Source organism: Ambystoma mexicanum, chromosome 11 (assembly GCF_040938575.1).
Source record: "Ambystoma mexicanum isolate Mex_15411 chromosome 11, UKY_AmexF1_1, whole genome shotgun sequence".
Classification (NCBI taxonomy): domain Eukaryota; kingdom Metazoa; phylum Chordata; class Amphibia; order Caudata; family Ambystomatidae; genus Ambystoma; species Ambystoma mexicanum.
This window is the reverse complement of record NC_090934.1, coordinates 1,389,712,177-1,389,735,852: the sequence shown is the minus strand read 5'-3', so window position 1 is coordinate 1,389,735,852 and position 23,676 is coordinate 1,389,712,177. Positions and strand designations below refer to the sequence as shown.

The 23,676-nt window shown below is 45.7% G+C and overlaps 1 protein-coding gene across 3 annotated transcripts in view; it reads right to left on the bottom strand.

Moving 5' to 3' along the window:
- The window catches only part of EFL1 (elongation factor like GTPase 1), a 904,242-nt gene that overhangs the window by 781,992 nt on the left and 98,574 nt on the right, over window positions 1–23,676 (bottom strand). For all 3 annotated transcript variants that reach the window (XM_069625004.1, XM_069625006.1, XM_069625005.1), the window contains one exon: window positions 1,132–1,265. In XM_069625004.1, coding sequence (XP_069481105.1) covers window positions 1,132–1,265 — 134 coding nt within the window. The remainder of the gene's footprint in view (window positions 1–1,131; window positions 1,266–23,676) is intronic.

Below are 23,676 nucleotides of genomic sequence, written 5' to 3'. Positions count from 1 at the left end.
GCCTGCCAAAGGACAGTGCAACTAACAATGAAGCTCTGGTGTAAGATTCTCAGAGATGTTGTGCAATTGGCAGAAATGTAAGCACAGTGTCACTGTCTTGTGCAATCGATGCAAAGGAGTGGGCCCAAAAAAGCCCTCAGATTTCACAAGACCCATTTCTGTCCAGCAATGCAGAATCCAGAAAAGACAAGTGTCCCCTTGCAAGAGGAAATATGGGGCAAGGGAATGGCTGCAACTCCAGCAATGAGGAGAAAGGGAATAGCCCATAGGGAAGGGCAACGCATGCGAGTCCCCGCCCGCATGGTAGACGAGATGGAGCCGCACACGTTTCACTGACATGTGGAAAAGGCACAGAGAAAGCAGCGAAGCCACATGAGAATTGCTCCTGAACATGGATCTGCAATGACTAAGGTTGAGAGAGACGCTCAAATAACATGAGTAAACAAGTGATATACATAAACAGAAACATTGAAGAGTACAGTTCACAGCCAATATGAATCCAGACAGAATAGCTACACAGAAGGCAGAAGGTGGGTGGATCCCAAGCATACATGCATAATGTGTCTATTAAGTGAAGGATTTCCTAACGGATCTCAACTCAATCAGAAACAATAAAACAAAATCACATTCTGCTGGTGGTTGGTGATCGTTGATGCAAGTGGGGGTAAGAGGTCCGGTAGCACAGCGAGTAGAGCAGAGCGCTCGCTTTGACATCCCTGCAGAGCCTGCTGACACAGGTTCGAAACACGGCAGGGCCAAACTCAGCCTTTCATCCTTCCGAGGTCGATAAAGGAGCACCACACACCGTGGGTAATAATAAGCAGCGCTCAGATACCTGAGCGTTCATAGCGCTATATAAATGCTAAATTATTATTATTATTAAGAGGGACTGGAGCTGTCCATTTTCACTCAGAAGCCACTTTAATGTGTCATTGTGAGATCACCTTCTAGGAAGTCATCACTTGTTTATCGCTCCTGTATGCCGGTGAACAGAGAGAGAAGAAATGGATAATGTGAGCCTCTGTATCACTAATGTAAAATGTGACTTTTTTGACTAGTTGAGGTAGATTAATTGTATGTGACAAAGGCTCTCCTATATTGCAGTTATACATTTTTCATTATATTTTTTACCTGAGGGCAGACTCCTTCCACAGCATCCACTACAATGACAGACCCATCACAGAGACGAACAGCAGTTGACACTTCTGAAGAAAAATCCACATGCCCCGGCGAATCAATTAGGTTAATTAGGTATTCATCATCACCTGCAATAAATTGGTAGTTGCAGAAAAATGTAAAAACAGACGTTTGCAAAGAAATGTTGCACTTAGAAAGCATCCACTACAAAACAGAAAAATGTGTATGGCATCTTCCCTCTAGAGCATGAAGACCCATAAGAATAACACAAAATGGTCATCGGCTACAGAGGATTCTGCATATTTGCACAAGCGGCCCTCACTGCCCTGCCGACAGTCCATTTATTTCCCTGCTCATGAGATTGCAATTCAATTTCAACATGGGGAGGGTGAAGGGGCCACAGAATAACTACAGTGAAACCTGCTGGCCTTAACACATGCCACAAATGAAAAGATGTTTACAGCGCCAATGTGAACATTTAAATATAAATCTATGTATACAAATACAAGAACAGGAAGAAAATGGATATGGTTTTAAAGTAGATCTTTAAGACATTTTTATATATTGAATGGCCCACCTACTCTGGTAGTACTCAACTCTGCCTCTTCTGCACATACTGAAAAAGGCATTATGAAAGATTCAGGCTGCAATCTGGGGCCTGTCTGTCTCACTGAAGCTATGTACTGCAAGTAGGCTGAACCATTCTTCATGGCTGTATACTTGTTTTCCTTTGTGCCTCTCTCCACGGCTTTGAGGCTCATTTTAATCTACGATGCTTGGTCACCAGTAACCATGTGAAAATGTCCAACCACGACCAGTCAGTATGGCTCTTACAGGCTCTTCTGGTCGATCTTCGACATAGAAGAGAAAGATCTTGGATTCACATCATGCGTGTAGTGAATCCACGATTACTGGGAACTTTACCACACACAAAGGGAATTTAGTGGGATCTCTGCCATGTGCACAGCAATGGGGAAATGACACTTTAGGGGCGGGACCACGGCTGATTTGCATATGGTCTTTTCTCTTCTCTAATGGCGTAGCTGCCTGACAAATGATGTTCAGGAATGCTTGCATAGCAATTCCAAGTGGTTAAGAATCATTCATGACCTTCCGACTATTAACCTTCAGTTTTGCAGAAATTGGTTGAGTGGGAATTGTAACTGCAGCATCTTCACCAAGCAAAGGAATGGAGTCCACTTGTTTTTAGCTCATGCAAAAAATCTGCCCAAAGCATGCAACTGCAGAGATTGCACAATCATCATATTGTGTGTGCATGTTAGCATGCACCTGTGACACCTGCATACATTGTGTCCACATGAATGTGTGCAGTAGAGCGTGCCACACATTGCAGAATTTGAAGATGTGATAGAAACACAGTAGATTCACCTGGATGTGTACCCCTTCATACACTCTACAATGAAGCTTCTTTAACACATTAGTTTCACCTGGTTTTGTACCGCTTCATACACTCTAGAATGAAGATGCTTTAACTCAAACCAGTATGAGACCTTCCTCTCACTTACAACCCTGAGGGACCACACCCATACCAGTTCTGCTGTCCCAATTTACATGCGTCACCTGTCACTCCTACTCAAGCACAGAAATCTAATGTTTTCTGTCACCAAAACAACAAAAGATGTAACAAGGGTTCTACATAAGATTTTGAAGGGCGAGTATTTTAGAGCCTATTTTCCAATGTTGGGAGTAAAATGAGCTCTTAGGGAGTAAATGTAATTGCCATCGTCAAAAGGACCATTATTATGAGCAAAAGTACATTTCAATTCTAAAACCAATATCCTTTTGTAATTCATGCTTCATTGCACCTAGTGATCCATTAAAGGGAAAAAGATGCATTTTAACATTAAAGTTAATTTTCAGATCAGGCAGTAATAATATTTAAGGTTCGCCATTTGCAGTGTTTATGTTTTCCAATTTTGGTGGCGTTTTGATTCCCCAATGTGTCCCCAAAAATAAATCAACAAAATAAAATCCCCAAAAATAAAAAAAATAAAAAAAATGAGGACACCCGTGTTTTTCCAGTTTAGACACAAATGGATCTTGCTGCAGGCACATAATGCCGAATTCTTTTGAAATGGAAACAAAATGGTTATGCTGATGCAGCCCTTGTTATTTCTTTGCTTTCTTGGACTTGTAGTCCTGAATGTATACTTGAAAAGGATATGTTCACATACAAAAATGCCAAGAATCAAATATGGTCTTTATGGGCTCCAGTTGTTTCACACACAGCAAGATGAGAGCTAGCTCAAATTCATTTTTCATCGAACTTAAAGCCACTAACAAACATAAATCAACGTGTACAGAAAACAAAGGAAACATTTGTGGAATAATACTACTTGCGGGTACACACCCTTCTAATCACACAGATTACAACAAAGCCTTTTTTTTATTTCTTCATTTCATTGTTTAAAGCGCAGACCTTTTCTTGAGAGCAGTGGAGCGCGGTACAGAGTGTGGGTAGCTGGCATTTGGGCTGCCATCTTTTAACAGTAGCGCAATACTTTGAGGTATGTGCGTCAATTGGAATTCGTTGTTGGTCAGGTGTTGTTGAAAGAGCGATGTTTTGAGAGAATTGGGAGAATTGTGTGTGCATTTCGAGCTGACACCGGGATCAAGTTCCAGAGGATGGGTGCATGACATGGCAAGGATTGTTTGCAGGTCTTCTCTTGGCAGACAAGTTGTGATTCAAGTCGATTGGTTGATTTGCTGTGCGAGGAGCGTGTGCCACCAGATTTGTGGAGCTTATGCGCCAGGCACGCAGGTGTGCTACTCGTGACTGCTTTGTAGATGATACATGCAGTCTTGAACAGTGTCCTGGCTTGGAGTGGAAGCCAATGTAGTTTGTGTAGGATGGAGGTAATTCGGTCATGTTTCCGTGCTCCCGTAATAAGTGCTGCAGAGTGGTGGACTGCTTTAAGGAGAGCCAAGTGAGCAGCTGGGAGCCCTGTCAGGAGAGCATTTCCCCCATCGATGTGGGCCTGCACTTCAGTCCAGAAGTCCTGCGGTGGGATGAATGGTTTGATTTTTCAAGGGGTACAGATTCTTAACAAGGCTATTTGGGCCTTCTTGACTATGTGTTTCTGGATTTTGATGAGTCTGTGTCAGGGACATCAGGGGCTGTACTGGAAGAGTTAGGCTAGGAACTAAGATACATAGAGTCGGCAGAAGGCATATGCTGGAGGGTGGTTATTGTATGTGCAATACTAAATGGTTATCCATTTTCCTTAATGCCTTTTTTCAGAGAGCTGCTGAGTTGAACACTCAAGATGGTGGCTTGGGCTCGAACCCAAGACAAGATGGTGGATTCGTTCAGCAGTGATCCATTTTAGAACGTAGAGGACAGATTGTCCTGGCAGTCATTTCTAAACTGCCTTTCATCATTTTCTTTAGCAGAGTAGTTATGTTTCTTTGTAGCTCCCCTTAGGCCTTTCCTTCATGAACATTTGAAGAAAGAAAAAGAAGCTAAGAAGAAGCAGTCTTCTGTAAACTGGTGGGAGTGAGGCTTGTTGACGAGCTAGTAGCAATTTCTATTGAAATAAATTTGCTTTGAACTGGGAAAATAGTTTGAGAACGCTGTGCATTTGATTTTCAGCTGGTGGGCGTGCAAGCAGCAGTATTTATTTTATGTACAATCTTTAAACAGTTACTAGTCAAGGGAAACACTGCACACGTGATATTCTGCTGGTGGGCGAGCAAGCAGCAGCGTTCATTTAATGTGAAGACTTCAAGCATTTTACTTCTAACAATTTCCTTCTCTGCATACACCTCTCAAACTCCAAACCAAACACAACCACAAACCTCCAGCACAACAAACCGCACGAACTTCACTACACTGCAACAACAAAACAAAAACACACATAGGCTCGCACATCAGCACACGACGACTACCGGCCGCATACACCCCAGGCCCAGCCGACGGAACCACCGGACTGAGGCTGCCAACAGCACATCACTGCAATCTTGCACTTTTCCAGCCTCCACCCACTAACCCACCTCTCCCTCCCTCTTTCAGAGCCGCCAGAGCGCCAGGGGACCACTTCGGTGGTGATAGTGCGCGGTACAAATGTCCTTTAACATTAACATTGACTTATCTAGGGCTAGGCTGCACAAGAAAAAAGAAAAAGCATTTTAGTGTTCTGATGTTTCCTCGTTTGTTAAAAGGTTCGAAAACTGTTTGGGGTAAAGATATTTCTTGAAGGCAACCGTCACGCGATCTTCGCGTACATTTTTGTTCCGATTAATTGCTGCGCTTGATTGGAACGAAGCGGAGAGTTAATATGTATACCGCGGTCAGTCTGTATAAACTGTGCCAGGGTATTTCGTTTTTTTTGATTCTGTTCGTTTCTGAACAGGAAACGTAGTTAACTTCAACTTGTTAAAAGAGGCAAAAGGAAACGCTTTACGCATTACCTGAAGTATCTGCTTTAGGCAAGGAACTCTTCAAGGATTTCATTAGCGTACTCAGGGACAACTGTTGGATATTCAGTGCACCGAGGAAGACTCTGGATGACACACTATACAGCAACAAAGTGCCGGCAGCCATTTTGAATGAAATTATGGGTAATGTAGTTCAGATGCGCATCCGCATCTTAGGTAGTTATTAAGTAAAACTGGCAAATAATACAGAGATCCTTTTCAATCTTTTTTTTAAACCATTTATTTTAGGAAAAAGACTGGCTAAAGTTTGTGAATCATTTGGAACTTTAAAAGGAAGCACAGGTTTAGCATCAAAGCAGACTCCTCAAGGATGCAAAAGTGTTTTGAGAGCCAATTCAGTATTCTGATTCCACAAGTGCAAGAGAAGTGAATTTTAAAAGAAGGCAATGTTAATTAATTGAAATACAGAATGTATTAACAAATATAAACCATTCTGAATAAGATTATTCATCCAACCTAGAGGCAGAGGAAGACATGCATTACTCACCGTAATAGCATTTCTGATGATTGTATCTGCTTAGATTCACATGCTGTACATATGGTCCGACATCCAGTGGTAACCGCAGAGTATTGCATCTTGTCTTTCGGGGACCGAAAGGTGATGTCGGCATAGGCGTGTCTAACACTATCCCTATCGTGACGTGTTGTGTACCCAAAATCCCTCACGCGCCGTGGTCCCTCTGATTATATTTTTTCTGCCATGATGGAGCCCAAGGATATTGTGAGTGAGTACATAAAGAGAGAAAGTAGTAAGACGTCCATGTTCCTTCCACCCGAGCAGGGAGGTAGGGTGGGTGCATGTGAATCTAAGCAGATACAATCATCAGAAATGCTATTACGGTGAGTAATGCATGTCTTCTGATGCTTGTTAATCTGCTTAGAATCACATGCTGTGCATAGACGAGCAAGCAGTACCCGGAGTTGGAGGTGGGTTATGAGAAGGAACAGTAGTGAAAAGATGTCTTAATACTGCTTGTCTCACCAGAGAATCAGATCTAGAAGGAGTGTCTAGGCAATAGCGTTTTGTAAAAGGTGTGTACAGAACTCCAGGTTGCCGCTTTGCAAATGGACTGAAGGGGAACATGTGCAATGAATGCTATGGAAGCCCCAGTGCCCCGAGTAAAGTGTGCTCTAGGCTTGAAGGGCAGTTCTCTCTTAGCAAGAGTATAACATAGTCTGATGCATTTGACAATCCACCTTGAGATTGCTGATTTAGAGACGGGATCCCCTTCTCCACCAGCTGCCACTGAAACAAAAAACTGGTTCGTCTTCCTCAGTGGTTTTCTTCTTTCCAGGTAAAACATGACAGCACTGTGCACATCTAGTGTGTTTAGGCTTCTTTCGGCCTTGCTAGTGGAATTCTGGAAGAAAGTAGGTAGTTTGATTGATTGGTTCTCATTGAACTTCGAGATGAATTTAGGTGCAAATCTGGGATGAGTCCGCAGAATCACCTTATCCTTGTGGACTGTAAAAAAAAAAGTGTCTAGAACAGAAAGGACCTGTAGTTCACTAACCCTTCTAATAGAAGTGATAACCACTATGAAGGCCGTCTTGTAAGTAAGGTCTTTTAGACTTCGAAGGGAGACCCCACGAGTCAGGTCAAAAGCACATTTAGATCCCATCCGGGAGCTGGGTTAGAAATGGGGGGGGTGAAACTTTCTGTTGTGACGTAGTGTAGGCTGATAGAGCAGCTAGATGAACATTTAGGGAATTAAAAAACAAACCTGAGACTAACAAATGAGTTGGGTAAAACACAATATGGGTAGGCGAGCATTCAATGGGATTGACGCCCTTGGTTTTACACTAGACGACAAAGCGTTTCCACTTACTGGAATAGCAATAACGAGTGTTAGATTTTCTAGCCTCCCTGAGTATGTCCACGCATCTCTGAGGGAGTTGAAGGTGTCCAAACTCTGACCTCAGGAGCCAGGCCGCTAAATTCATAGTTTGCTGGCATAGGTGTAGTGTCTCCCCTCTGTCCTGAGACAACATGTTGTACGGGCAGGGTAGTTCGGCACTCATTATCCTGTGCCACACATCTTGCTATTTGATTGTAGCGCCTAATACTTACCTGTATTGCCATCTGATTGATACATTTTGATTGTACTGCCATTTGATTGTTGCATTTTGCACTAGCTTTGCTGCATTTTCGATTGATTGTACTGCCATTTGATTGTTGATCTTTGCACTAGCTGCTCCGCCAATTGAATGTTACATTCTGCACCTAGTTGTACTGCCATCTGATAGTTGCATCTAGCTGCTCACCATTTGACTGTTGCTTTTTGCACCGAGTTGCCCTGCTTTTTGACTGCTGCCCCTAGCAACTAGCTGCATTGCCATCTGATCACGGCACTCTATACACATATTCATCATGCAACACCCTCAACCAACCTACACACCCGCTGCCCTCCACACCTTCCCCTCCGAAATCCCCCCTAACTATTTCCTACCCTCATTTTTCACAAAAAGCAACATCACTGCAAAGTCTCCTACACCCACCATAGCATCACGCACCAAACCCACTAACATCAGGAACCAACTTCTGGGACTCCGTTCTAGATACCCTAACACCACCCCTCAAGCTCCACCTAACTCATCCAAGACCACAAAAACGCCTACTCACACAGCCAAACCGATTGCACCCACACTAGTCCTGATGCACCCTAACCCTGCCTTACCTGTTCCACACAACACCACCCCTTCCACATCCCAGCCCTTACACAACCTGCAGTGCGCCCTAATCAACGCTAGATCCATCCCTGCTCATGCCACTGAAATTCACAAACTCCTAATCAACCTGGATCTCGACATCCTAGCCATCACTGAGACCTGGCTTCACAGCGCCGCAGGGCCAGCCCTCAACCTTGCCATCCCACAGAGCTACTCCATCATCAGGCAAGACCGCCTCTCCTCAGTAGGGGGTGGGGTAGCACTCATCCTGAAAGATCACCTAGAGGCCAGACAAATCACATCTAACCTAGGTGATAACACAGACTCCCTTGCGATAAAAATCGCCCTCTCCCCCAACTCCACCATCACCATCAACCTCGTCTACCACCCACCTGGCCCACTATAGGAGTTCCAGGAGAACCTCCTACATCACCTTACAGAAAACCTAAAAACCACCTCCAAAAGCCTCTTTTTAGGTGATATCAACCTTGGGTTCGACGACAAAAAGGACAAGCCAGCCAAATCCCTCTCACTAGCCCTAAAGGAACTAGGCTTTGACCAAAAAATAAGCTCGCCCACAAATGACAAAGGCCGGATCCTTGATTGGATAGCCGACCACAACTGTCAGATTGACATTAGGTCCATTACCCCCACTCCCTGGTCAGACCACCACATCATTCACTTTCCCATCCCTGCCGCGTCCAAGACCAAAAAGCCTAACCCTATCCCCCAGCCTTGGCAAGATGCGCCAAAAATCTCACCAAAGATAAGCTAATACCACACCTCAGCACCCTCACAACAGACCTTAAATCCTCCGACCCATCAATGCTAGCAGATATTTATAAGCGCAACATAAGCACTGCTATAGACACCATTGCCCCTCTACAGAGCAAAAAAGCCAAAACAGTGAAACATTCAAAGACCTGGTTCTCCGCTGAACTAAAAGAGCTCCGCTCTCAAAAGAGAAAAGCGCTGAACACCTGGCAGAAACTACCCTCCCCAACCTCCCTATCCTCTTACACAAAAAAATCACCTCGCAATACAAAAAAGCTATAATTACAACCAAGTCAGTGTCCTACAATGAAAGAATCACTAATGCAAGCTCTGAATCCAAAGAGCTCTTCGCCATTTTCAAAGAACGCACCATACCATTTACAAAATCACAAGATATTGTTAAAGACCAAACTTGGTGTAACTCTATACAATCTGCACTATTGAATAAAATTGAACTCCTACAAGAAAGAATTAAGGAACACCACAAGAATCTATCACAGCACACTAAATCTACCACCAGCAGTGACCACCTGCTCACCTCCAGCCCAGTGCACCCATCCGCCAAAGCCCCCATAACCCCTGTCAATTTCAGGGAAGTAACAGAACAGGAAGTCATTGAGAGTATGAACAAGATTAAACCATCCAACTGCAAAGGAGACCCCTGCCCAGCCAGTCTCATTAAAGACTGCACTGAAACACTCGCCCTCTTTCTCAAATCTTTCATCAATGCCTCCTTCAACGCCAACACAGTTCCAGACAGTCTAAAAGAAGCCTGGGTACCCCCCCTTTTAGAAAAAAACACTCTCGACCCAAAAATTCCTAATAACTATAGGCCCATTACCACCGTGCCTTTCCTGCTCAAGATCCTGGATAAAGTTGCCTACACACAAATCCAGGAATATCTAGAAACCAACCACATCTTAGGCAAAAGACAGTCAGGCTTCCGTCCAGGTCACAGGACAGAGTCAGCCCTACTCTACTTAAAAATACAACTTGGTGATATCATGGACAAAGGCAAACCGGCACTCCTCCTCCTACTGGATCTGTCCGCCGCCTTTGACCTTGTCAACCACGATATCTTAGGCATGCACCTAAAAAATGAAGCCCACTTCTCCCCAGAAGCCATTGCCTGGGTGGCCTCATTTCTAAATGGAAGATTCATGAAGGTCTACTCAGACACAGCCTCTGCATCCCCTACTATCATCCACTGTGGCGTCCCTCAGGGCTCCTGCACCGCCCACACACACTACAATATATTTACCCTTCCACTCTTCAATGATCTTGACTGTCGCAACATAGCGTACACCAACTACGCGGACAACACGCAGGTTCTACTCCCACTAACAGGGACCTATGAAGAAGATGCGACAGCTCTAACCAAAATTTCCACAGCCATCCAAACCTGGATGGCTGCCAACGGCCGTTGCCTAAACGGGGACAAAACTGAAATCCTTATAGTAGGTATTACCGAAACTCTCAACAAACACCCCCCGCAATACAAAACCTTAGACATCGATAATTCCATTATTACAGTTTCCAAGACTGTCAAAACCCTAGGTGTCCACCTAGATGCCTCACTATCCATGTCTCGCCAGGTCAACGCCATAGCCGCCTCCTCTGCGCTCACCACCAAGATGATCAACGCAGTCAAGCCCTTTCTCTCCACCATAAACTGCCTATCCATAGCCAGAGCCACAATAGGTACTAAACTTGACTATTGTAATGCCCTATTCCTAGGCACCTCTCAACAATCTAAAAAAAACTCCAAATCACGCAAAACAACGCGCTCCGGGCAGCGCTGTCCATTCCCAAAGGGGAACACATCTCTCAAACAAGGAAAGAGGCCCATTGGCTACCGGTTAAGGAACGTATACTCTTCAAAACCATGGCCATCACACATAGATGCCTCACATCTGATGCCCCACCCTACCTCTCGGAAAGAATCACCCTCAACTCCTCTAACAGACCCACTAGAGCCCACCGTGCCAACCAGATCTATGTTCCTACATTCAAAAGAACCAAAGCCGGAGGGTCTAGCTTCCAACACCTCGCACCCAAAAATTGGAATGCCCTGCCAACCTCACTAAAGGAATGAAAAATCATACACCACCTTTTGCAAAAACCGAAAAGCCTTCTTGTTCTGCTAATGTTCTATAACCAGCCTGTATAATCACGCTATTGCACTGTAACCATAGCAAAGCATAATACTTGACCGGCTCTGTCTTCTACTACTTGTCATTTTCAATGCTGCACTCAGTATGTAATCTGCTATACCACTGTAACCGATTATGTTAAATCTTTTTTTTTTATTTCATATAGTTTATACAAACTTTTTGAAATGTAAAACTCAAATCGAAATTGTTTACCTTAATGTTCATCTTAAAATTAGCATTTAAAATTTTGTTGCTTAACAAGAAAAGAAAACAAGAGAAAAAGAAAAAACAAAATTTCTGTACATGTAAGCTGAATTATTACACTAGTCAAGTCCAAAATGTCCTCCTAATTTGTTCTGTATACTTTCACGTGTCATTTGCTGGGGTCAACTCTAGCAGAGATTGAAGTTGATCTAAGAATCGCATCATTGCTATCAACAGCGATTTACATTCAGTAATGTGTAATTGTCTCCACCAGTCTTCTAAATTGTACGTCTGGTATAGATTCATCACTCTCCTTAAACAATTCTCACGTTAGTCTTTCAGTTCATCGCATGTAAGGACACAATGCTTTAAATGTTCTTCTCCTGCGTCACAGAAACTACACTTTGTGTTTCCTGGTGAGATTTGGCGTCTATTTCTCAATATTTCCTTGGTTTCAAGACTATTTAATCGAAATTTTAAGTATAGCCTTCTTAGGCGTTTGCAGGGTGCAATGATCAAATATTTTTGTAGGATGGCGTGCTTTTTTGTTTCTGTAGGAGAATTTTGCATAGATTTATGATTTGTTCTTCTCTCGCCAATGTCAATCCAATCTTTTTACGGCATCTGGATTGTACCAGAGTGTTTTTTCATCAGTCCCCAGCTGGTTCAATATTACTTTACATTGTTGCTTCCATTCGACGAGCGCTGATTGCTTTCTCGTGACGTTGCCCATTAGAATTTCAAAGTAATTGTGAATGGTTTTATGAGGGGAAGGTGACAAAAAAAAATGCTGCTATTAAGTTGTACATACATTGGTTTTTATCAATTGTGAGATGTTGTTATATACTGATGAATTGATTTGTAATATGTTTATGATATGTTTTTATTCATTTTTTGTAATTATTGAAAGGTTGTTTTATACAGCCAAACAAATAAATAAAAAAAAATAATGACTTTTTAACCTTTTTGAATAGGTTTGTATAGTGGATTTCCCACTCTTTTTCAGGTACCATATTCGATAGAATTGCTTTTTCTTGGTTCATCGACTCATTTATAATTGTCCAGAATCTTCTCGAGTTCTTTTGGTTCAGCGCCATCAATGTTATTTCGGCATCTCTCTGTTCGATTCTCGCTCTACGTTCTTTATACCAGTTATTATATTGATTTTGCACTTTCTTTATCATCATCTTGCATTCTGGTTTTTTGACGCAATGATTCCCCTTCTTCCTGGTCTCTTTTTTTTTGGGACACCTCAGGATCGTAGTGGTGTCTTTGATAATTAGGTTTGTTTTAGTCAAACTTCTTTTTAGTTTTGTAGATTTCTAACAGGTGTTGGTATTCGATCGGATCTAGTTTCCCATCAGACTCTTGCGGTCTCAGTAGATTGGTTACTGCTAAAATGTCCTCGTTCTTTAGACGTAGCCTGTTCCTACCAGGTTCTAGCGAGAATTGGTGCTTCCATTGTTCACCTTTTACAGGTATCGACCTGTGCCACTCAAGTGATACGATATTATGGTCACTTTTGTTGGACTCTCTCAAAGACTTGATGTCTTTCGATAGCGCTTCGGAGACAAATATGTAGTCTAGTATCGAATTTTGTGAACCTCTTTTCCAGGTTGATTTCGCAGGGACATCGCCCTTTGTAGCGCCATTCAGCATGATTAGATTTCTGTTTGACATGTCTTCTAACCAGCTTTCACTTTTACACCTCTCTTTATGGTTTGTCGATGTTTTGGAGTTACCCTTTTCTATTAGTCTCATGTTGAAATCTCCACATACAATTATAAGAGCTTTTGGGTCTCCTATCAGGATTTTATCAATGACATCAAGAAGGTCATCTTCAAATTTTTGGTGGGTTTTTGATGTAACATTCCAATATAAATTTAATAAATGGAATGGGGGAGTCACCATCACATTTCTCTCAGCTGGTTCAATGAAAACTGACTGTAGGAACGGTGAAAATCGCTCCGCTAACTTAATTTGCAAACCGCATTTTCTCTTGACGAGGATTAGTTGTTCTGACATTCGGCGCCCTTTGTTTTTAGTGATAGCCGGATTAAATATGGATTCAAAGCCTTCGATACATGGCATTTTAGAAAGCCAGGTTTCTTGCATGCATATCACATCGGCATTTGCTAGGATCTCTGGCGTTGATCTCAGGAGATGACAGTAGCCTCTCGTATTCCAGGTGGCTATCACCAAGTTTGACTTTTGGACATGGCATTAACTCTGCTTTGGTGCATTTAAAGATTTCGCTATCCAAGCCCAATTGTTACTCTCACCCTGGTTACTTTCCTTTTCCTCATTCATTGGAGCCTTTACGTTCCCGCACATAGCATTTTCTACTGTTATTTTAATTTTCTTTAATCTTGTTTCTTCATATGCGCAAGGTGTTTTATCGACAGTCGCTTCTGTATTTACATTTGCATTAGCTTTACTTTCCGCTCTCATTAGCTTTACTGGGGAAGTAATCAACTGGGGTTGGTCCTTTTTTTTTGTGATGGTTTTATGTTCTTAACATTATCATGCTTATCCTCCAGTAATGCGTTGTCAGCCTCATAGATTTGAAAACCTGCACTCAGCAGTTGTCGCTCACACATCATAATCGATATCACAACCTTTTTATCATCGATGTGCAGCAGCACATGTTAAATCTTACCTGTGCTAAGTTCAAGCTCGCTGTAACAGCGCCACAATGCCTCAGGGCCGTTTTTTTGTGCGCTTTATAAATGCAAATAAATAAAATAAATAAAAATAGTTTCACAGGGGGCGGGGAGGGACATTTCCAAGTGATGAGCAAACCAGGGTTGGCAGGCCCACATGGGGGCCACCAAAATCATGGTAACTGGTTCCTGGTGCATCTTGTGCACAATCTTGTTGAGTAGGGTAGTCGGGGGGGGGGGGGGGGATAAGCGTAGAAAAATTTCCCTGACCATGTTATCCAGAGTCTGTTCCCCTTGGAGCGGTTCTGGGGGTACCTGGAGGCGTAGTCTTGGCATTGGGTGTTCTCCTGAGTTGCGAACAGGTCGATCTCTGGAAAGCCCCATTCTGCGAAGATGTTGCAGATGATGTCTTTGTGCAGACGCCATTCGTATTCTACGGGCAGTAGGAAATCTCTGCTGAGCTTGTCCGCTAGAAGATTGAGTTCTCCTGGAACGTGTTGTGACAGTAGGAACATCTTGTGTTTGAGAGCCCACATCCAAATGTTTCTGGACAGCTTAGATAGCCTGGGAGAGTGTGTGCCCCCCTGTTTGTTTAGGTAATACATGGCTGTGGTGCTGTCTGTCAGTATCAGGACTGTCTTCTTCTGTAGATGTGTCTGAAAGGCCGTCAGTGCTTTGAATACCGCTAGCAGCTCTAACAGATTTATATGGTTGGACGCTACTTGTGGGGACCACACTTCATGCGCTGCCTGCTGAAGCAGGTGAGCCCCTCCAACCCGTGCGAGATACGTCTGTCCTGAGTGTAGCTTCTACTGCAGGGGTGGTGAAGGTCTTCCCCTTCAAGAGGTTTTCCCTCGACCACCACTGTAAAGAGAGAACGAGGGCTGGCGAGACAACTACCAGATCTTCCCATTGTCTGCTAGCCTGACACCACTGGCTGTTGAGCTACTCTTGCAAGGGACGCATGCACAGCTGCGCATGGGGAACTAAGTAAATGCATGACACCATCATACCTAGCAAGCGCATGGCCTTGCGTACCGTCACTTCCCGACTGGCTACATATTGAGGGATCTGAGAAAGCATGTTCTGAACGCTCTCGTTGCAGGGGAAGACAAGGCCGTCCTTTGTCTGAATCAGAGCTCCTTGAAATTGTTTGACTTGACTGGGGTCTATGCCGGTTTTCTTCTCGTTGATGGAGAATCCCAGACTGAACAGGAGGTCTATTGCCTTCTGAGTATTCACTAGGCACGTTTCGTAAGAGTCCCCTGTTATGAGCCAGTCGTCGAGGTAAGGGTAAACGGTAGCGGATAGTCTGTGCAGGTGTGCTGCTGCTACTGCCAGGACCTTTGTAAACACCCTTGGCTCTGAGGGAATGCCGAAGGAGAGTACTTTGAATTGATAGTGTCTGTCTTCTATCATGAATCTTAGGTATTTTCTGTGCACTGGCAACATTAAAATATGAAAGTATGCATCTTTCATGTCCAATATTACCATGTAATCCCCCTGTTTCAACAGTGGGATTACTTCCTGCAGGGTTACCATCCGAAACTTTTGAGGTTTGACAAATGTGTTCGCTGGGCGCAAGTCTAACACAGGGCGCATGGTGAGGTTCTTTTTGGGTACAAGGAAGTACACTGAATAAATACCCTTGTTTACCTGAAGAATAGGGACGGCTTCTATGGCGTCCTTTCCCAGCAGTGCCTCTACTTCTTGTATTAGGATTGGCAGATGGTCTGGCGCCAGGCGTCGTGCTCTCGGTGGTCTGAATTGTGGGTGTCGGACGAATACCACACAGTACCCATGGGTGACTGTTTTTGGAACCCACTGGTCTGATGTAATCACCTCCCATGCCGAAAGGAAAGATCTTAAGCGCCCGCTCCCCCCGACCGGGGTGACATGGGAGGGGACCTGGATCCGTAGGTCATTTCTGACCAGAGGCTGTGGCTCCCCTGGAGTTGGGGACTCTCCCTTTCCCGTGCCGCTGACCCCTAGTTGGTGGGGGTGCTGGATGCTTGTCCTGAGTTCCAGGTGTTTCCCGTATTGTACATGTTTTGTGGAACGGGATTGGCTTGAAAGGACCAGTGGGAACCTTTTCCCCTCTTGGGGTGGGGGGGGGGGGGGAGGGTTTTTGTGTAATTTGCTGTAGGGACTTAAGAGACTCGTGCTTTTTTTTGGCAGTCTCTAGAGCATCGTCGAATGCTTTACCAAAGAGATTCGACTCTGACAGGTTTATTAATAAGAGCTGCTTGGGTCTCCGGCTTGAAGCCCGAGTTTCGGAGCCAAGCGTGCCGTTTGAAGCAGGGTGCCCTGAGCTAGGTATCTTCCTGCCGCCCTGCAGTATCCAGAGTATTTTTTAGTACATTTTGGTTTACCTGCCTGCCCTCGGCCACAATGGCGAGTAATTTCGTTCTTGCAGGTTCAGGCACCTCCTGGAGACCTTGTATCGGCATAACTGGCAAGCAACGTAGTGTTGTTTGCTATGCGCGTGGTAAAAGCAGCTGCTGTGGTAATTCGCTTACCCAAGGCATACAATCTTTTTGACTCCTTATTGGGAGGTGCCTCTCCCGTAGCAAGGGGTACTCCCGCCCGTTTCCGGGTGGTGGTAAACACTAAGGAGTTGGGGATGGCGTGGCCTTTAATATATGTAGGGCCAGTAGGTGATGGCCGAAATAATTTATCCACCCTTGGATTTACTGCCGTAGTCAAGGCTGGTGTGACCAGGTAAGGAGTCAATCACTTTTTAATGAAAATCAGCAGATGTATGGCTCCGCTGGAGTGTTTTTTTTCTTTTAGAATATCCTCCACCAAATCTTGTTCAGGTAGGGCCTCCTGGGTGGTGATTTTAAAAAATCTGCCGCCTTTCTTAAGATGGCATTGAATGCCATCTGATCGTCCACTGGGAAGCCTGACGGGCCGGAGTGGAGGGAGGGGAATCCAAACATAGGACATCCGTGTCCTGGTCATGAGTAGGGAGTGCCCCTGGTTCCATCTCAACCTCGTGAATGTCTTCCCAGCCTTCTGTGGGATCAGCCTGGACATCCACAGTGTAGTCTTGTAGGAAGGTAGTATCCTCTTCCTCATCATAAATGTCTTGATAAGCGTCCATATGGATCTCATCTTCTGGGTGGATAGAAGTGAAATGTTCTTGAGAAGGACCAACATTTCTAGGAAATTTAGAAACAGGCCCTAAGGGAGGGTTCCACCTGTTGCCTCTTGGGGGTAGGGTGCTCTGAAAGTGAGACAAACTTTTCCAAATGGTCCATGCACCCTTCAAATTTTTCTTTGGTCCATTTAGATGAACCAAAAGGGTCTAAGGGTGGGAAATTTTCCTTTTCCTCCCTATGGCGCCGAAATGTGTTTCCAATAGAGCTAGCAATAGGCTCCCGACTCTCCTCGTAGTCCTCTTGAGCATCAGGGAGTTGTGGCGCGTCTTTCGACGTGTCCGCGGCCCGCTCTTTATGCTTCATTGTGTCTTTAGCCTTCAGCCCCACTGCTGAAGCAATCCTAGCAATGCTATCGGCGATGTTCGGCGACGTGGGGCGTGCCGTATGACTAGGAGGCCTAGTAGTAAATTATTCTCGTAACGGGCAACTAGGTTGCCTAGCGGTAGATTTTTCCCCTACCGAGGCCTTAGATGTCGTTGGAGCGTTAGCCAAGCGCACTACGATGACCGAATGTGGTTTGGAGGTAAGGCCCAGTCGCAAGACGCTGCTGCGGATGCGGGGAAGGCTGTTGATCTTGAAGATCAGAGGATTCCGTCGAAAATTTTGGCAGCCCTGTTGGGGCTTTCGCCCGTTTCAGCGGTGCCGTTGAAAATCGGGGTAGGGGTTGTGTGTTTAGCGTGGCGATCTTGTACGCCCTTGTCGCCGGGTGTTTTCCCCGTAGTGTGACTCGAGTCAGGCCTAGTGGGTCAGGGACGGGCGTGGCGGACCTAGAGGTGTCTGTCGTGAGGTCTATGGCATCCAACACGGATGCCTGGTCATCACTCGTATCCCTGTCACTTCCAGCGGGTGCGACAGTGGGGGAAGAAGATCCAGCCCGCGACATGCCGTAGGCGGCCCACCACTTAATGCAGCGTTCCTTAAGCGTTTTAGGTTGAAGGAGACTACAGGCCGTGCACCGTGCTTCGTCGTGGTGAAGGGGTAGACAATTATTGCACTTATAATGCTAGTCTTTCCAAGGGTATCTGGCCTTGCAAGAGGGGCAAAACCTAAATGGTGTCCTTTCGACAGCGAAAGGTAATAAAGGCAATGACCAGACCGAGAGGGCAAAGAGGGGGAAAGAGGAGGGACATAGCTGAAAGGATATGACCACCGCGACCCAACTCTCCCTACTGTGTAGGCCGGCCAGAGGGACGTCGAGTCCACCACAGTCTTAGGTGTTGAAAGTCCCCTGTTGTCTTTGGTGTAGCACAGGAAGCACCGTCAGAGTTACTAACAGGAGATAATCGACAAAGTCGATAAACAAGGTATAACAATGTCTCTTACGACAGAGCTCTGCAATAGGGCGACCAGTTATCTCGGTGGAAAAAAACAATCTGAGGGACCTCGGCGCGTGAGGGATTTTGGGTACACTACACATCACGATAGGGATAGTGTTACAGATATAGAGCTAAAGTTATTCCTATGATGATTTATGTGGCTGAAATACATCATAGGCTGTTGGACAAGGAGTTTAAACATTTGAAAGGCTTCATGTGGAAACGAGTTTTAAGGCTACATTTGTAGAGCGGACGAGAACATGTGGTGCGGATGCCGGTGTGGAGCGGATAGCGGTGTGGTGCGGATGCCTGTGTAGAGCAGATGCCTGCGTGGAGCCGATGCCTGTGTAGAGCAGACCGGATGAGCGTGCAGACCGGATGAGCGCATAGGCAGACTGGAGTGCATGCGCGGGGAGGACGGGAGTGCATGCATATGGAACACATGAGAGCATGCATGAAGCACACTGAAAATGAGGGATAGACTAGAGCACGCAAGACGAACTATGAATGCGCGAGTGTGTACCTGATCGCATAAATTGCGTGACGTACATAATATGCATTGGTATGCGGGAACATTTGAAAGAACATATATCATACCACACCCCACGCCTACTCTCCTCTTTACACCACCACTCAAATAGAACACAGGGATACTATGACACCATTCGGTATAACTGTTCTCATATCAACATCTCCCGCTCACTCCCCATCACTCTAAGTAACCACCGCTGGTTTTACACCCCCAGCCAGGCGTTTCTCCTCAGGCCTAACGCAGCCACACTCGAGCTGGATAAATTCTGCCAGAGCGAACACATTCTCCTGACCTCTCAACCACCACACCTACCGCTAAGAAGCAGCTACCACATTAACTCCGCACCAGCTGCACACATACCTTGTGCGCACACGCACCTTTTGACTCTCTTCACCCTCTCTACTGACCCGAACTTCGGTTCCCAAGGGCGTTCAACCTACCAGCGCCTTCAGACCATACCAATGGTATATAAGGCGCTATATAAATGCAAAATAACAATAACAAATAACAATAACAAAGATACGCCTATGCCGACATCCCCTTTCGGTCCCCGAAAGACAAGATGCAATACTCTGCGGTTACCACTGGATGTCGGACCATATGCACAGCATGTGATTCTAAGCAGATTAACAAGCATCAGAAACAGGTATTCTTTAGTTATTTTAAATTAAATTGAGAGTTTATTCAAAAGTAAATATGCAACAGTGTTTTAACAAATCTTAATTCCCCAAACAGGGCGTAGAACTGGAAGTAAGAAGAGCTCCTGTGTTGTTTATTGTTTTGTCCCATTCCCCTTTCCCCCACCAATTGATCTGATCCTCATTGTAAATCAAAGGTGGGGCACAGAATAGCTGGAGAGGGACTGTGGGGTTCAGCAGCTCCAACAGAAGAAAAAGCAGGAACCTGATAGTCTGAGAGTTGTAAATTAAATCCTTCTAAGTGCCTATCATTGAGCCATTGGTGGACAAGTTGTTTTTTAGCGGGCGGACTGATGAGGACGAATTAAGTCTTGGATAGGTTTAGTTTGAGGTAGGCAGTCGACAACTAGGACTGGAAGATTTCTTGATAATCACAGAGACGAATGATGTCCTGCGCGCCATTTACTCGCATGTACAACTGAGTATCGTCTGCATATTGGTGGATAGCTAAATTGGGATCTTTGGTGAGATCTCCATGTAAAGGTTAACTATAAAGTTTACATAGTTACTAAGTGGTGTGATGAATCGTGGGATTCCTTCACTTCTCCACGTGGGGGAGCCCTTTCCTGTGAGGCTGGGGGCGTGAGGCTGCTACACGATATTCCCCTAGTGGTGGTAAAAGGCAGGAGGACCTCACAGGGAGAGACTTCCCTCACGGGGATCTGTAAGAAAAGCATCTGAAAGTATCACTTTATGTTATTGTGACAATCCTCCTTTTCTTCCTATAAAACCTAATTCATTGTCTTATGGAAATACTGTGAAGATGAAGATGATAATGGTAGTTCTACAAACTACTCTTTCATGTGACATCCAAAGTACTGAGAAGAGGTGACCTTGAGGAGGCCTGAAGAGTGCATCATCGATACAGACAAGGGACTGTAACATTGCGCTGGGAATGACCCAGCTACCGACCATAAAAACAAAGGACTGCCCGAAATGGAACCATAGAAACCAGAAAGAAGCCAGTGTGAAGACGTACCTGCCTGTGAAGTTCAAACCCAGCAACCAAGACACCGGACGGAGAAGCAAGTCCTCAGCTGAGAGGTGTGGCTGGAAGGTCAGAGGAAGCCTCAGGAGCTGGAAGGACGCCCGCCCGATGCAGTAGTAATAATATGGTTAACAGTGGAGTGACCTCCGTGAGGTGGACCGGTAGGTCCCTTAACACGGATACCGGTGAACTGGAGGCCCTGCAGAACCAAAGCGGGGTAAAGAGAAGCAAGGAAAGAGTGGCAATAAACGTAGAAAGTGGCCCCAATGTCTCAGAAAGAACCAGCAACGTGGTCACAGGAAGAAATGGGTAATGGGAACCACGGTAGACCTGGTAGGGTCTTGGGGAAGAATAATGAAAAGCATCAGGCGGGATCTCCCTCATCTCAGTAATTGGTGTAAAGCCGATCAAAGCATCGGGAGTAATCTCCGTAGTCCCAGAAATGCCAGCAAATCTAAATCAAGACATCGGGAGTGATCTCCCTCATTTGAATAATTGTGGTAAAAGCGATTTAAGCTTTGGCAGGCGTCCCCCTCACCTCAGTAGTGGTTATAAGAGTAACCAAGATGAACTAAAACTTGTGAAAGGTCCCACTTCCTCCATGTAGTTCTTTTAAGAAGCAAAGTGGAATAAGCAGTCATTCTAAAGACTAAAGACTATCAATGCCTCAGGAATGATCTCCCTCAGCTCAGTGATTTTGGCAAAGATAACTAAAGACTCTTGAGTAATCCCCTTCACCACAATATTTATATAAGGGTAAGCAAAGTGAAGTGGGCCCTGGGAACAATTTTCCTCACTGTTCCACAGGGGCCTGACCCCGGTTGAGGCAGCAAGTGGAGAACCGGGACACCCAAATAAACCTCTGCAGGAGCACAGGGGTGCTGTAGCTCCGTGCAGAATGAGTGTACGGAGCCCAGAAGCAGATAGGACCCCAAGGGCATAGGTCCCAGGTACAAGGGCCCCATTTAAACGGAATAGAGCCGAGATGGAATGGGAACGACCTGCCCGCTCCGAGAAGGCGCTTGCTGGTTGGACACCAGGACAGTTGACCTAGATCTGGCGGCTGAATGAAGAGGGCCCTCTGGACTGGGAGAAGACACCAAGATGTGGAAACCCGTGGTGAGGAGAGGGGTAATGGACTGGGGCAGGACAGCTGGGATTGATCAGTTGGCGTGAGGAACTTGCACAATACCAGTACTGGGAGGAAGAGGTAATGGCAACAGCAAAGGGAGAAGGAGGGCCTCTCCCATGCACCACAACGATTGGTACCATCAAGACAGATATACAAGCAATCCTGGAGGAGATACAGGTCATGAGAACCGATATTGACGCCAAAGTGGCAGACATCTCGGCAAGGATGATCACCCTAGATGACAAGATGGAGGGGTTTGAGGCAAATCACACCTCATCTGTGGTCCTGGTGACACAGGTGGGGGACCGCCTCCAAGCAGTGGAAAGGCATGAGGAAGAATTCCGGCTCAAGGTGGATGATATCGAAAACAGAGAGTGACGTAACAACCTCTGCTTCTTTGGCCTACGGGAGGGGGAGTCTTCAGCGGGGCTGGAGCGCAAGATACAAGAGATCATGAGGATGGTCCTGGGATCCAAGGAGGGGGAGACAGTTCCCCTGGACAGAGTACACAGTGCAGGAGGTGGTGGCAGGGAGCCTTGCTCGATCCTTGCCCGGATGCACTATTATCGGGATAAGGTGGACGTTCTGGAGAAGGCCAGACGCATTGGGAGACATTAAATATGAAGGTTCAAAAGGGGCTATCTACCAGGACCTCTCAGCCCAGACACTCCCAAGGCGTAACAAATGCGGCCCCTTAACTAGATGGCTCAGAGAGAAAGGGATGAAGTACAGATGGGGATATCCCTTTGCAGTTATCTTTGAGTGGGAGCGTGAGCGATGCCAGGTGATGGAGGAAGACATTAAAACGGGCTAGAGGAACGTATGTGGCAGGGCTCGGATGACGGCAGCAGGTCCAACGAAGGGGAGTGCTTTAACCGCACTGACAAAATGTTGACATCAGGAACACCACGAGGACGTTGTAGGATTCAGGGTGCCGGAAAGTTCCGGAAGCATAATACGCAATCACCTAGAGGAAAAGACACTTGAGGGGAACAGAAGGGGAACTAACAAGGTTTTACTGTTATAAGTCAAAGGTTGCATTAATACTGACGGGGGCTCCCATGGGCCCAAGTGTTGTTGGGCAGGTTGTTTTGAGGGGGGATGAGGGGTGGGCTGACGAGGAGATCGGTTATAGTAGAGTGTTGGACAGGGGTTGGAGGAGACTGGGGGGCGGACAGTGGAATTTTGATGGGAGGCGGGAGAAGCAGGGAGGCGCGGCACATCGACGGGGAAGATACAGATGAATCTAGATGCATGGATTGAGAGGAAAATGAGGATCAGGGTAGAGGCCCCGGCCAGGATGGCTATGTCTGTGACACCACAGTATGGGAAACATGGGAACTCAGGCTTTGATGCAGGGAAGAAGAGATGGGAGGGTGGGGGGGCAGAACAGGGGAGGGTGAGATAGGGGGAGGGTCTTATGCAGCTAATTCCACAGAAAACAGAGGGCGAGGGCTCCCACGGCACCTGGAGGGGTAATGAGAACAAAGTGAATATGGGATATGGCTGAGCTGGGGATAGCCACGCTAAATGTTAAGGGGCTGAATTTCCAAAATAAAAGGTCATTGATGGGTAACATGTTCCGTAAACAGCGCTTGGCCGTGCTCTTCCTGCAAGAGACCCACTATAAACAAGGGCAGAGTCCTCAATCAAAGGTAGAGACATTGGTAAAGTGCTGTGGGCTTCCCATAAAGACCACAGGAAGGAGGGAGTAGATATACTGGCAAAGGCATTTAAGTTTGTGGTGACACAGGTTAAGACGGGGTTCGGGGACCGGTTTCTGGGGG